The following is a 15049-nucleotide window of genomic DNA, read 5'->3' on the forward strand; positions in this document are numbered from 1 at the left end:
TATAATAATATTTCAAATTGCATTGGTCCGGATGGGAGAATTCAGTACTGTATCTACAGAACCTTCTGTGTAATCATCTTCCCTTTATTAATTTCCTTAGATTTTTTGTACACATGATCTCAAGAAGGTACTGAACGAGATCAGTGGCAGTTTTTAATGTTTATGTTAAATTATTAGCATGGTGTTATTCACTGTCAAAGATGCAAAGAAAAATCATAATTCATATTCTCCTTTGTTTCATCACAATTTAAGCAAGCCTAGTACAATATTTCTGACACTGAATACATTCCCTGAGGTCCATAGATGACCCTAGATACCAAGAATATGCAAATAGTCCTTGTAGAAGTGGAGCAATATTCCATTTACCTAGGTATATATTTTAGGCGGATTTTCAGAAAATATTCCACGGTGGAACAGGTTAACTATAATGAATTACGGGTCATACAGAACACGTCAGTGTTGAAACTAATGCATGAAACTGATGAAAGCATATTCCGTCCGTCTGGAGTCTTCATATTCTACCGCTTGGTGACAGGTACGCACGGTCTGAGCTGTGCGTAGATATCTGCGCACAATCTCAAGCACACATTCATTTTGATAAATCCCACACTTTGCTTAGAAATTATCGTCCGCAGGGTTTACGCACATATCTGTGCGTACGCACCATTGATAAATGAGGGCCCAGGCTTATAAATGGCTCTATTATGTCATGTCATACCTCTTTTAAAAGCCACGGAACTTGTCTATCCAATGGCATAGTTACATCTGGAATTAGTACCACCAGGCGTCCAGTACAGGGCAGCAAAGACCATGAATGAAATCTACTGTAAGTACAGTTACTTCTGGATAATGACGACAGTTCCGCCATGGTGGACCTCTTTTAGTTCGGTACCACGCGGGGCCCAGGCAGACCTCTGTTTGGTTTGGTACCTTGTAGGTCCAGGCGGACCTTTGTTTGGTTTGGTACCCGACGGGTACAGGCGGACCTCTATTTAGTGCAGTACCTCGCGGGCCCAGGCTGGCTTGTTATTTAGTTCGGGCCCAGGCAGGCTTGTTATTTAGTTCAGTACCTCACGGGCCCAGGCGGGCTTGTTATTTAGTTCGGGCCCAGGCAGGCTTGTTATTTAGTTCAGTACCTCACGGGCCCAGGCGGGCTTGTTATTTAGTTTGGTACCTTGTGGGCTTGTTATTTAGTTCGGTACCTCACAGGCACAGATAGGCTTGTTATTTAGTTCGGTACCTCACGGGCCCAGATGTGCTTGTTACTTAGTTGGGGCCCAGACAAGCTTGTTAATTAGTTCAGTACCTCGCAGGCCTAGACGGGCTTGTTATTTAGTTCGGGCCCAGACAGGCTTGTTATTTAGTTCGGGCCCAGACGGGCTTGTTATTTAGTTCGGGCCCAGACGGGCTTGTTATTTAGTTCGGTACCTCACAGGCACAGATGTGCTTGTTACTTAGTTCGGGCCCAGACAGGCTTGTTAATTAGTTCAGTACCTCATGGGCCCAGGCGGGCTTGTTATTTAGTTCGGTACCACGCGGGCCCAGGAAGGCTTGTTATTTAGTTTGGTACCTCGCGGGCCCAGGCAGGCTTGTTATTTAGTTCGGTACCTCGCGGGCCCCGGCAGGCTTGTTATTTAGTTCTGTACCTCGCGGGCCCAGGCGGGCTTGTTGTTGGGCTCCAGGTTCTTGTTGTAGTGGTAGAGCTGGGGCTTCTTGTCCTGCTGCTGTTGCTGCAGGGAGACCAAGTAGGCGTGTTCCTGCTGAAGCTGTCTCTGCAGACGCTCTGACTGACGCTGCTCCTCCAGCTGCTTACGTTTGTACTCCTGAGAATACACACACACACACAAGGCAGTCAATAAGCTGCTTAACTAGGCCTGGGTACCACAAGATATGACCCTGCACGCTAGGACGGTCACTTTTTTTCTCTCTTGATTCAAAGTATCATTCGAACCTTGTGTGGCGGGGTTCTCTTTCAACAACTCAAAAACTCGCACAAATATAGGCGTAGTATGGTTAAAGGTGCTATAGATAACATTCATCCAACAATTTTTTTTATCATAAATTGATTCATCAATAATTATTTCGAGGGAAAAGCAATACTTTTATTCCACACCATTCTAAAAAGCTCTGGATGTATTATTTATTTTAAATGATTACGTAAAAATGATCTATAGCACCTTTAAATATTAAAATATTGAAAATGTTATTCTTTTATGTGAAGAGTTTTGTATTTGTTTGTTTTATTCAGCTATGTAAAGTTTCTTTGAACACGTAGAAAGGCACTATATAAGTTGGGTGTATTATTACTATTATTATTATTATTATTATTATTATTATTATTATTATTATTATTATTATTATTATTACTGTGATGTGTTTGCATTCAAAATTGGAGTGCTGTTAGGCCTACTTTTCATTTAACAATCTGCTTTCCAGTGTCCCAGATTGCGGTTGATGATATTGATGCTCAAATTAGGTTAAAAGAGAACACCTTCTATTCCAAGAGGTGCCCTTTGTGGGTGAAGTATAGGGAGGACACAGTATCACAGTAGTGAGGGAACCTTGTGTGCTTCTCCACAACTCTCTGACCTGGGACCAAAGGAGACAGCTGACGCATACAGCCGCTGTGTGACTAAAAACTATCCAAACCAAAACGTACAGGCACAAAACTTGCCAGAGGGTCCCAGTGCACCACATTACTAAAATGATGCCTGTAATTTTATCAATGGTGATTTTGTTTCAGTCGAAATTAATGTCTTTTGAATCTGTGCCCTATTCTGTCCGTGTGTAATGGCTCGCCTGCTTCTGTATTTATTTTTTATCAAGACGGCTATTTACCTCTCAACCCCCGTCTGCAGTGGATACATCTATGCATGGGAAATAAACCTTCCTGAGAATCTATATTTATAATAAAGTTAATGTGACATTAATATGCGTGTCAAGAATTGGTTGTGATAATGAGAAAGCGTGGGGGGTTGCAGAGAAGGAGGGAGAAGCACATTATGACAGACTTAAGAGGATTCTGATTACATACATGTTCACATTAATTCAAACTAATTCAATGAACTTCATTTGAACTTGATTTTTGGAAGCGAAAGTGACAGACCTACTGCACACACAGACACAAGGTTGTCAAAAGACGGGATGTCCCAATCAGATCAATCGGATTCTGAGTCAATCGGTATTGATCTGTATCAGTCCGATCAAATTCTGATCCTTTTTTGTTAAGAAATAAATGAAAACTATAAAGGGAAAGCAGTGATGTAGGCTAATTGTCTTTAACAAAAGCTATTCAATTACTAAACACATCTTACCTACATTGGATTGGCTTTACTAACTGTGTAATGTACTTGAAGTGTGCACTGTGCAGCTGTATTATCTAGAAAATACAAATATCAGATCGGGACACGGCAGATAATCAATTTTAAATTACTTGGATGGGGATCAGGGAGACGGACATGATCGGGACATCCCTACAAGAGAGAGACTGCTTACTTACAAGACCACCCCCCCTCCCCACACACACACACACACACACACACACACACACACACACACACACACACACACACACACACACACACACACACACACACACACACACACACACACACACACACACACACACACACACACACACACACACACACACACACACACACACACACACACACACACACACACACACACACACACACAGTGTCCATAACATGTGAAACCTCTACAGCATTAATGATTGCAGTTACAATGGGCAAGATGTTATAATGTGGCAGTGGCACTAACTACACAAAATGCAAACAATGTAGACATGCAAGATGTACAGCTACGTTTGCTTGATTTTACTTGCTAATAACCTCTGATGTTCGGACACCAACATGCAGTCTGTCTTAGCGATAATAATTTGTCCAAAATGAATAAACAGATTATTCAATTACGTAGTCAACAAAATAACATGATTGTTAGTAATCATTTATTTTAAAAAGGTGCACAATGCAGTTTCGGGGGGAAAGGAGGGATTTGTAATTGCAGAGCCTGCAATTAATTTACAAAACAAATGATTATATCTTATGTCATCATAAATCAAAACTAAATAATTTTGAGGCATCAAACCTCAAAGCCTAAAATATACTTCTTTGATTGGTAACTATGTTTATAGAGAAAACTGTGAGCCTTGCTATTGTAAAGGTCGCTTTCTAGCTTCAAACAGGGTTCTAAAGACCCAATTCTTCCTCTGAGAAATAATACAAAAATGTAAGATATATAATATATATATATATATATATGTGTGGGGGGGGGGGGGGGGGGGGGTTCTCCCCAAACGACGTAGTGCACCTTTAATGGTTTTCAGCACCAGTAACCATGGCAGGGTGGGTTGTTACCATGTGCAGAGAGGGGGGGTGGGGGTGGCGGGGGGTTGTTACATGAGTAGAGAGGGGGGGGGGGGGGTGGCGGGGGGGTTGTTACCATGAGCAGAGCCTGTTCCTGAAGCAGCTGCTGCTGTAGGATTTCTAACTGCCGCTGCTCTTCCTCTAGTTTATGTCTGATGAACTCCTGAGGAGAGGTCAAGGAGGAGAGCAGAGGAGGAGAGGAGAGGACAAGGAGGAGAGCAGAGGACAAGGAGGAGAGCAGAGGAGGAGAGGACAAGGAGGAGAGCAGAGGAGGAGAGGAGAGGACAAGGAGGAGAGCAGAGGACAAGGAGGAGAGCAGAGGAGGAGAGGACAAGGAGGAGAGCAGAGGAGAGGAGAAGGAGGAGAGGTCAAGGAGGAGAGGACAAGGAGGAGAGCAGAGGTCAAGGAGGAGAGGACAGGACAGGACAGGAAACGGCAAGGAAAGGGGAAAATAAGTAGGAGGAGACAGATCAAAAATAGACACAAGCACAAGGAAGAGACGATGACAACGATGAGGAGAAAACTGGTGAAGCAGTGAGCGAAATGTGTAATTTTGCTTTTTGTTTGTATTTCCCTTTTTTTGCACTTAAAAGGTTGAATTACTGAACAGTTATCAGATCCAAGCCTCTGTGGAGGAATCCCTTTGTCCTAGCTTGCCTCTCACACCTAGAGAGCCGATGTCCCCAAACCCCCCCTAACCTCCACCCTTCTATTCACAAGAGAGCTGGATCCCCTTCTGTGTTCTCCCAGGTGGCCAGTGGAAACACTCCTCTCAGCAAAGCTCATTTCATATACATGTACCTTGTTTGTATGTGTTTCACTATTAAACCTATATTGAAGATCATGAAGATCCATCTACGACATAATTGATTAGCCTGTACACCTTGTGTGCGTGTGTGGTGAACTTGGATGTATTTGGTGCCACGGTAATGAATATTAGTCCACTGTCAAATCTAGTGAATATTTTTGGGGCGCACACATTTACCACAGCTATCCACTATCAGTAGGTGGTACTCTAGGGTTGTTATGACAACAAGACACTATGAGAGCATACGTGATGAGTCTCCCCAGTTCTATCCTTTTAAAATTCAACAAATTAATCCAATTGGATAGAAATATGTGATGTAGAGAGAAACGTGCGATGTTCTAACAGACACAGGAGTTATCATAGTAGTATGATGTCAATACTGTTTTTAGCACTAATATGATTGGAATTTAATAGAAATACCTTATAAAAATGTTTTTTTAACATGAATTTCTTCCTGTAGAATTGTTTCACATCATACTAATAATATGATGTTAATTATTTAGTACTACAACGCTTGAATCAGAAGAGAAACACCCGATTGTAAAACATTGTCATGGACGTTAAAATGTTAATATTTAGTAGCATACAACGCCTGTAGAGTAGGAAACGGAACATGAGAGAGAGACGCAGAGAGTGCTCACCCACAGAAAAAAACAACTTGAATAAATACACTAATTTAGATCCTTGCTGCTATGGCAACCCTACTCATGGAATTTCACACGGTTGCGCCTTGCATGGGGGAGGGGGTGAGGGGAAGGTGTTATTGCTGACTGATGCTCCCACGCCTCTCGCTGATTGGCTGGCCATGGCCCGGCGTGCCCTGTGGTTGGTTACCTGCTCCCTCTCAGCCAGCCTCCGGTCCTCCTCCCTCCTCATGTCGTCCAGTCTGCGCTGGGGTCCCTTCTCCTGCTGCCTCACCATCTCTCGCTCCTTTCTCTGTTGCTGGGAGGAAACGGTGACAAGAGAGGGAGGCAAGAGTGAGCGAGAGCAAGACAAAGACGGAGTGAAAGAGAGATATAGACGAGTCGACTGTGGAGGGGGTGGGGGTATATATATATATATAGAAATCATTAAATAAAAAAAATACAAGTAAATCTTTTTATACACACATCATAATCATGTCTCGTTTACCATTTGCACTATAATGCTACCCCCTTTCCTAAACAATACAAAAATAAATACATTATTAAATGAGATTGGGGAAGAAGCTTTCACATACCTTTTGATTTCTTAAATTCACCATCAATACCAAAGTTCAGTAAAGTACAGATAGCCCATTAAAACACCTTCCTTTATGGAGGCTTGCTAATGAAACACAATACATCTGGTCTGAATCAGAGGGGAAATAATTACATTTGTTGTAGTTATTCCTCAATCCAAAGTCACGTGACCAAGCGTGTCAGCCATTTATCCGATAACATTAGGACAGATTGGAATCAGAGCCTATCAGATATATTAATGATCGGAATCAGGTATATGATGCCCAATCAAATTCAGATCCTATTTTGTTAAAAAAATAATAATAAAAAAAAAATCATTAACTCATTGACCGCCAGGGATTAGACAGGCCCCGTGGTAGCACTGCCACGCTTTAAAAGATAGGAGTGCGTCACCTTGTTTGTAGAGCTATAACTATATTCTATATTATAGCTATGGATACAATACTATGGTTCTAAACGCAGTGAATTCTGAAAAGGTTGTGCTTGTAAGTGGTATTTTGTACTTTTTTGCAGATCTCTTGTTGGAATGTGTTGTCACTTCCTATGTTGTCACTTCCTGTTTGTCTTGTATAAACTTGGGTCACTTACCCTTCATGCAAGCCATTCTGAAGAAGGTGTTCACACCGAAACGTCATGATATGATTTCAGGCTGCCAATAAATTTGGAAAAACCTGGAGTGCGTGCCTGGACATTGTTTCCCTATTTTTTATGTATGATATCAGAGGTTACAGCACTCCGTGTCAAGTTTAGTGAGGTGAGTGCGTTCTACTACTTTTTTCACTGGCGAATGTTAAAACACCATGTAATAAGTATAGTTATAGCGTGGTCTGGGGTAATCTACTATAAACGTTGCCGTTTCGTGGCTGTACACGCTACTATTCCCAAATCAAATATATATCATAGGTATTATGTTTCATCATGAATGCATGAAAGGGGGGGGGGGGGGGGGGGGGGTCGTTTTCTGATGCTTTGATCGTCACCAACGGTATACATTGTGGAGTAACGTTACACACATAAGTTGTGATCGAGGTGAAGACATGGTTGGATCAACGCAGGATTGATATCATATAGCCCTTACCTTCACTAGGATGTACCCCAAAAAGAATATTCCAATTATCTGATCGCGAGTCCCAGTATTGGTGTCGATCGTGTCGCCAACATAATCCACCACACATCATGCATCGGGAGCATTTGACGCTTCTCAATCTGATCGTTAGAACTGCTCCATTCGCCCGACAAAGAAAAGTGAGCCCGGTGACATTTGACCATTGCACAGGCCAAGATACAAGGTTTCAAAGGGTGCTCGATACCGCTGTCTAGCTGGATGCGGCCGGTATTGCACTTTGGCGATCTCAGACTCATTCCCTATGGTAACACCAAGGTCCCTGGATGAATAATGAATACAAATATTCAGAAATATTGGCGTTCAAGCGTCGGCTCCCAATAACGAGTAAACTCGTTGTTGGCGGGGAATGATTTGGGGAGAAAGCGGTAATGTAGGCAATTTGTTATATATATTTTTTTAAACAGAACTATTCAATTACAAAGCATATCTTACATACATTGAAATTATTTACTGACTTTAACCTCATAACGTATACGTACTAGGGATGCCCCGATCGATCGGCCACCGATCGTTATCGGCCGATAATCAGTATAAATATACGATCGGTGATCGGTGATAATGCTTTATTTTCGCCGATCGTCAAAACCAATCTCACTCGCTGAGTTCTGTCTCAGACACCGGGTGGTGCGGCGTCTGCTCATCCCTCCAGCCCCTCCCGCACGCACGGGTCTAGTCTAGTCTAGTCTAGTGGGACGGGAGGACGACGTCTCCCTGAGCTAACGTTAGCTACCGTTACAAAATGACCCAGTCAACTATTCACTTTTAGTTTAATACATGATGAGGCATTGTCTAACCGAACGGTATCTAGCCGGCTAGATACTGATAGCTCCTGATATCAACAAATGCTCCAGCAATAGTCTAGTAGAGACGTGTATGATACGCAAGTTAGTTCACTGTTCAAAACGAAATGTCCCATTGAACTAAAATATACTAAATATTAACGTTATATATCCGGCTAGCAGTAGCTACAGATAGCTCCTGATATCAATGTCTTATAACACTGATTCAACGCGTATTCGAGCTGAGGGCATGTTGAATGTGATATGACCAAAGCACAGTAACGTTACCAATAGGGACCAGCTGCAGCGCAGGAGAATCCTGGCCGTAGCTCGAGGCTACTCGAGTATAGGGTCCAGCTGCAGCTCCGGAGAATCCTGGCCGTAGCTGGAGGCTACTCGAGTACATTTACATTTACATTTACATTTAGTCATTTAGCTGACGCTTTTATCCAAAGCGACTTACAAGTTCTGTACGACAAGCCATCAGGAAGGGCACAACTCTATCAGCTGAGCAACAATGTTCATCAAAGTGTTGAGTGCTACAGTGTAGGTTAGTTTATTAGGACAAGTGCATGACAGTACGGTTAGTTAGGGTTAGATTTTTTTTTTTTTTTTTTTTTTTTTTTTTTTAATTCAGATAATGGTTGAAGAAGTGCGTCTTTAGTCGACGGCGAAAGATTGGACGTGATTCGGCTGTCCTAACTGGGGTGGGTAGTTCATTCCACCATTGTGGGGCAAGGACTGAGAATAGGCGACTTCTCTTTGATGACCCTCCCGGAGCTTGGATAGGAGTAGGTCTGAGGCGGCCAGAAGATGCAGAGCGTAGGGGTCTTGAGGGTGTGTAGTTAGAGACCATTGACCGGAGGTAGGCGGGAGCGGTTCCCTTTGCCGCACGGTATGCTAGGTCGAGGGCCTTGAAGCGGATTCGTGCAGCAATGGGGAGCCAGTGCAGGTCCCTAAGAAGTGGGGTGACATGGGCCGACTTCGGTAGGTTTGAGATCAGGCGGGCCGCTGCGTTCTGAATGAGTTGAAGAGGCTTAGTGGCAGTGGCCGGGAGGCCAGCGAGCAGTGCATTGCAGTAGTCGAGGCGGGAGATGACTGTTGATTGGACGAGGAGTTGGGTGGCTTCTTTTGTCAGGAAGGGGCGTATCCTTCTGACGTTGCTCAGGAGGAATCGGCAGGTTCTGGTCGTCGCTGCGATGTGAGCAGAGAAGTTCAACTGGTCGTCGAGGACAACACCAAGGTTCTTGGCGGTCGGGGACGCAGTCACAGCTGCATTCTCGACTGTGATTGAAAGGTCGGTTAGGGGGGAGGATTTGGCCGGCAGGTGGAGCAATTCTGTTTTGCTTAGGTTCAGTTTGAGGTGGTTGGACGTCATCCAGGCTGAGATGTCGGACAGACAGGCCGAGATCCGCACAGAGACGTGGATATCTGAGGGAGGGAAGGAGAGGAAGAGTTGAGTATCGTCGGCATAACAATGGTAGGAGAAGCCATGAGACGTGATAATGTTACCCAGTGATTTAGTGTAGAGGGAGAAGAGAAGGGGTCCTAAAACCGAGCCCTGGGGGACACCCGTCCGCAGGGGGCGGGTGGCCGACAGGGTCCCTCTCCATGACACTTGGTAGGAGCGGTCATTGAGGTATGATGACAGCCATGTCAGCGCAGAGCCAGCCACTCCCATTCCTGCGAGGGCCGCAAGGAGGATCTGGTGGTTGACTGTGTCGAAGGCTGCAGATAGATCTAGGAGAATCAGGACAGAGGAGAGGCCTTTCGCTTTTGCTAAGTGAAGTGCCTCTGTGACCGCAATGAGGGCTGTCTCTGTGGAGTGACCAGTCCTGAAGCCTGACTGATTAGGGTCTAGGAGGTCATTCTGTAAGAGATAAGTAGTAAGTTGGTTGGATACAGCACGTTCAAGTGTTTTAGAAAGGAAGGAGAGAAGAGAGACAGGACGGTAGTTGCCTATGACAGTAGGGTTCAGGGTTGGTTTTTTTATGAGCGGCGTGACTCTGGCTTGTTTTAGGGAGGTGGGGACCACCCCCGAGTTGAGTGAGGAGTTGATGGTTGCAGTTAGGAATGGGAGGATGTCTGGTGCTATGGTCTGGAGGAGTGGGGAGGGTAGCTGGTCCAGCTGGCAAGTAGTCGGACGGTTTGACGTTACCAGTGTCAGGGTCTCTGCTTCTGTAATGGGAGAGAAAGATGACAGAGTGAAGGTACACACAGACAGTGGAGCTTGTTGCGTGGTGGCGATGTCTCGCAGATAATACAAGTACAAGTCTAATTATATAATATATATATTTTATAAAAAAATATATATATAAAATAATTTTTAAATTTTTTTAATCAAAAACGATCGGTATCGGATCGGCCGATATGGCTCACGACGATCAGTGATCGGTATCGGTGGCAAAAAACGTGATCGGGGCATCCCTAATACGTACCATTTCGCACCGCCTGGGGGCTGCATTTATTTTTCACCGTAATATACCGTTCGAAACATGAATTAGCTGCCTTTCGAACGCCACCTCACTCGACCAATTCAGTGCCTCGGTTCTCGAATTACATGACGATATGTGACCCGGCACGGTCTAGGCCGCCATATCTCGCAAGGGGAGATTCTTCAGAATCGCCGTAAACATTGCGCCATTCAGAAATAGGTCAAATTTGATATTCGCAATTTCTAGTGCTTTGAAATGTCCTCCGTTTCCTTATTTGCAAAATTTTATACGACTTGTAAATGTGTTAATTATTGTTAGATTGTCCGACAGTATGTATTCAGATGCACTGGAAAGAACTACATTTGCCTCAGAGGGGTGTGGTTAAATACTTAGGTCTCAAGGAGATGGAGGGAGACCCGCAGAAATTACAGCTAATTTCCATTCGTAGACAACAAACCCAGTTGGCTACTTTGTTGGCGGTGTGAAACATTAATATCTTTGGAACCGTTTGTCTTCAATTGTATCTGAATCAGGCATACAAGCCTGACTGGCAGCAGTGCGCATAGATTAACACATTGGGTGCCACGCCCCTTCCGGGAAGTGCATCTGGTCTTGCCGCCCATTAACCCCATGTAAACGCTCACCTTGTTTGTAGAGCTAAACCTATATTTTATATTATAGCTATGGGTCTAATAACACGGTCGATTGTCAGTGAGTTGCTTCTGGCCAACGTGCCAAAAACTGATAATTTTTTCATCCGTACATTTCCGTTTTATACCATTTTGATTATGAATATAGTTTGTGCTTCTGAGTAATCCCAGGAAAAAGACGCGAAAATAGCGTTTTAGTGGAATCCACTTATCACGTTGTAATTGTTCGCCTGATTATCGAATCTTCCTGAAATCAACGCTAGATTATAATTTTTTTTTTTGATCCACTTTTTCTCCCATTTTCTATATTTTCTCCCATCCCAATTTCGTATCATCCAATTCAACCCTCCCCTGTCACAAACGATGTTTCTTGCCTCCCACAAGCCGGCTGCAATGTGGACTAAGTCATACATAGCACAAGTCCCCTCCGGTACTTGAGGTAACAGCAGTCGCATCTTTTCACCTGCGCAGCTCGATCTCTCAGTGGCGAGGAGTAACGCGTGGGAGGCTCACGCTGCCCCCGACACTTCCTAATTCTACTGCGCAGGCGCACCAACCGACCTGTAGGAGTCGCTGTCCACAACGCTCGATCCCCACCCATCAGTTTCCCACCCCCTAATACGGCCAATGTGTATTAGTATGAACGACTAAACTGAAAGCAATGTGGAGCGCTGGGCTCGAACAGGCAAGCCCAGCGTCTCCGTCATTCGTGGCGAGCGCCTTGCCCACTACGCCACGTAGCCGCCACTGCTAGATTAGCATTATTATGTCTCCTCATGCACGCATGAAATGTGGTTTAGAGCGGCGCGCAATAGCTGCCACAAAGCATTAGGGGGCGGTATTGACCGTCTGCAATCTCAGACACTCAGAACAGTATGCACAAGGTGCCTCGATAAATTATGAATGGCAATAGCGAATAAAATAAATACTGTGAGAAAAACGTAGATCTACGTTTCCGGCACTCAACCGTTGGGCCACAGAAACGTCTACGTGAGCGGCACCCAATGTGTTAAGTCCAGCATGCGCTCCTCAGACTGAATGGCTCATAACAGAGTCTGTCTCGCTCTCTCTCCCTCCCTCTCAAGTAGCCAAACGTTACATTAAAAAAAAAACTGGATAGTCCATTTAAATGGTAAATGGCTGCTTTTTTATATAGCGCTTTTATCCAAAGCGCTTTACAATTTGTTACTCACATTTGACCCATTCACTCACACATTCACACACCGACGGCGGAGGCAACCATGCAAGGTGCCAACCTGCTCATCGGGAGCAATTAGGGGTTAAGTGTCTTGCTCAAGGACACATCGACACGCTGCCCGGGAGGAGCTGGAATCGAACCGGGAACCTCCGGATTGCCAGACGACTGCTCTACCTCCTGAGCCACTGTACTGTACATTTAACTTCATTAGCTGAAATATTCGAAAATCATTAAGTCTGCTATAAGTATAAATGTATGTGTGTCTGTGTGTGTGTGTGTGCGCGAGTACTCGTCCCATCTCTGGTCTTTGGAAAGTTTTATTTTGAGTGCAAAATAAAAATGTCAATTGCTGTTAGTCAGATCGTCTACCTGAATCCATATCAACACAGCAGTAAGCAAAAAAAATTCTCTAAAAATGTGTCTTTGAGCACCAAATAAAACCACTAATGTCACCACATCTAATTTAAATTCCTGGCTAACATCTGAGGTGCTTTATTGTGCCTTAATATGTCATCTAAAAAGGAAGAAGATTAATTCGTCCTCAGATACTGTATTACATCACAATGGCAACACCTTTCAGAAAACAAGTGAGACGTAAGATGTTAGCATGGCATTTTAGTCAAATGTGGTGACATTCTTCAGTTTGTGACGTTCAAGACACATTTTCAGATACACTGGAAGCCTATGGCAGTGAATTGACATAAAATAACCAAACTTTCGAGTGGCGGTAAAAGATCAAGAAAAAAAGGGGTGCCTTGTTTTTTTGTATGCCTTGGAACCAAGGTCAACAAGATTGGTATGGTCCTTTAGCCTTGACCGCCGGGGATTAGCCTTATCCTGTGGTAGTATTGCCACGCTGTAAACGATGGGAGTTAGTCACCTTGTTTGTAGAGCTAAATCTATAGGTTTAGGGTAATTCATGAAATGCTTAGTTATGGCAGTTTACATCGATTCCATTGTAGACGTTGCCGTTTCTTGCTTGAATACGCTATTGTTCCGGAATCAAATCTACATCATAGGTATTATGTTCCATCATGAATGCATGAAAGGGGGAGGGGTCATTTCTGATTATTTGATTGTCGGTAACGGCATTCGTATTCAACACTAAAAACGCGTATCAGCCCGATCGGTACAAAAGCCTTGCAGGATCAAGCAAAATTTTACGTCAAATCGTCCTTACCTGCGATCGGGAGTATTCCAAAAACAATATTCCAATTTCTTGATCGCCATCTGGTACATCCAATGTCCATTTGCTCGACGGCATAATCCACCATAATATATGGATCGGGCATATTTTACAGGCTTCAATGTAACTGGCAGAACCGTTCGTCTTGCCCGACAAGGAAAAATTTAACCCGAAAACTTTGGCCATCCCACAGCCCAGGATACTATGTTAGAAAGGGTGCTCGATACGCCGTCTAGCGTAATGCAGCCGGTATTGCACCTAGGCATTCTCAATGCGATTCCCAATGTTAACCCTGAGTCAGTGGGCCTGTAATGAATAGAAATATCGAATAAAAGAAATAACGATCAAATAACGAGTATACACCTTGTTGGCGTTCAACGATTGGCGGCCAATAACGAATATAATCGTCGTTGGCAGTGAATGAGTTAAAGGCCCAGTCTCTATTTTGACCAGGCACAGACTTTAGGTCTTGTTGAGCAATCTCCAATTGAAAGAAAATAGACCATAATTTGTACAAATCGGGCGGATATTTCCAAATCAAAGATATATACCATATATATATATGTGTCTTCACAAAATCATCAATGGGGGGGGGGGGGGGTCGTTTTACCTCAAAACTGTGATCGTTACCAAAAGCATGTTTTAGGTCCGGTAAAATACGACACTGATCGGTACAAAAGCATGTTTTAGGTTAAAAAAATACCAGGTTACCTAAAATAGACCTTACCTCAGTCAGAAGGTACTCCAAAATAAATGAATAAATCCCAGTCGTCCCATCGCGATCGCAATTACTCATGTATATTGGGCATGGCATTGGCTATCATACGGGAAACTATAGGTGGTTGGGTGGGTGGGGTGGGGGGGTTGGGTTGGGTAGGCGGGGTGGGGTAAACTGTACAAGCAAAACTGTACATTGGAATATTGACTAAACCATACTTGGTTCCAAGAGGAGGGTCTTCGTGTATTCTTGGGTTAGGTAATTTACTGTACATTGGAGGGGGTTGGGTTAGGACATTTACAGGGACCAGTTTCGAAATTGCAGAATTCTGTAGGTGTTCTTTGAGAGTGGTTTTGAAAGTGGGTAGTGATTCACATTCCTTTACAGCTTTGGGTAGGGCGTTCCACATTGATGTGGCATAATTGCAAAACGTGTTTAGTCCCTTGTTTGAGCCGAATCTGGGTTTAACATGATTTGTGGAGCTCCCTCTGGTGTTGTGGTCATGGTATTCACTGACCTTTGGGAAGTATTTTGACATGTA

The 15049-nt window shown here is 43.9% G+C and overlaps 1 protein-coding gene across 2 annotated transcripts in view; it reads right to left on the reverse strand.

Moving 5' to 3' along the window:
- mink1 (misshapen-like kinase 1) overlaps window positions 1-15049 on the reverse strand; it is a 255643-nt gene that overhangs the window by 107095 nt on the left and 133499 nt on the right. The window contains exons 13-15 of one of the 2 annotated variants that reach the window (XM_084320845.1): window positions 6031-6138; window positions 4465-4551; window positions 1647-1823 (exon numbers count right to left, since the gene is read on the reverse strand). In XM_084320845.1, coding sequence (XP_084176971.1) covers window positions 1647-1823; window positions 4465-4551; window positions 6031-6138 — 372 coding nt within the window. The remainder of the gene's footprint in view (window positions 1-1646; window positions 1824-4464; window positions 4552-6030; window positions 6139-15049) is intronic. The other variant, XM_084320846.1, reaches the window with a different exon arrangement.

The sequence above is a fragment of the Notolepis coatsorum genome (assembly GCF_963971535.1).
Source record: "Notolepis coatsorum genome assembly, chromosome: 8".
Lineage (NCBI taxonomy): Eukaryota > Metazoa > Chordata > Actinopteri > Aulopiformes > Paralepididae > Notolepis > Notolepis coatsorum.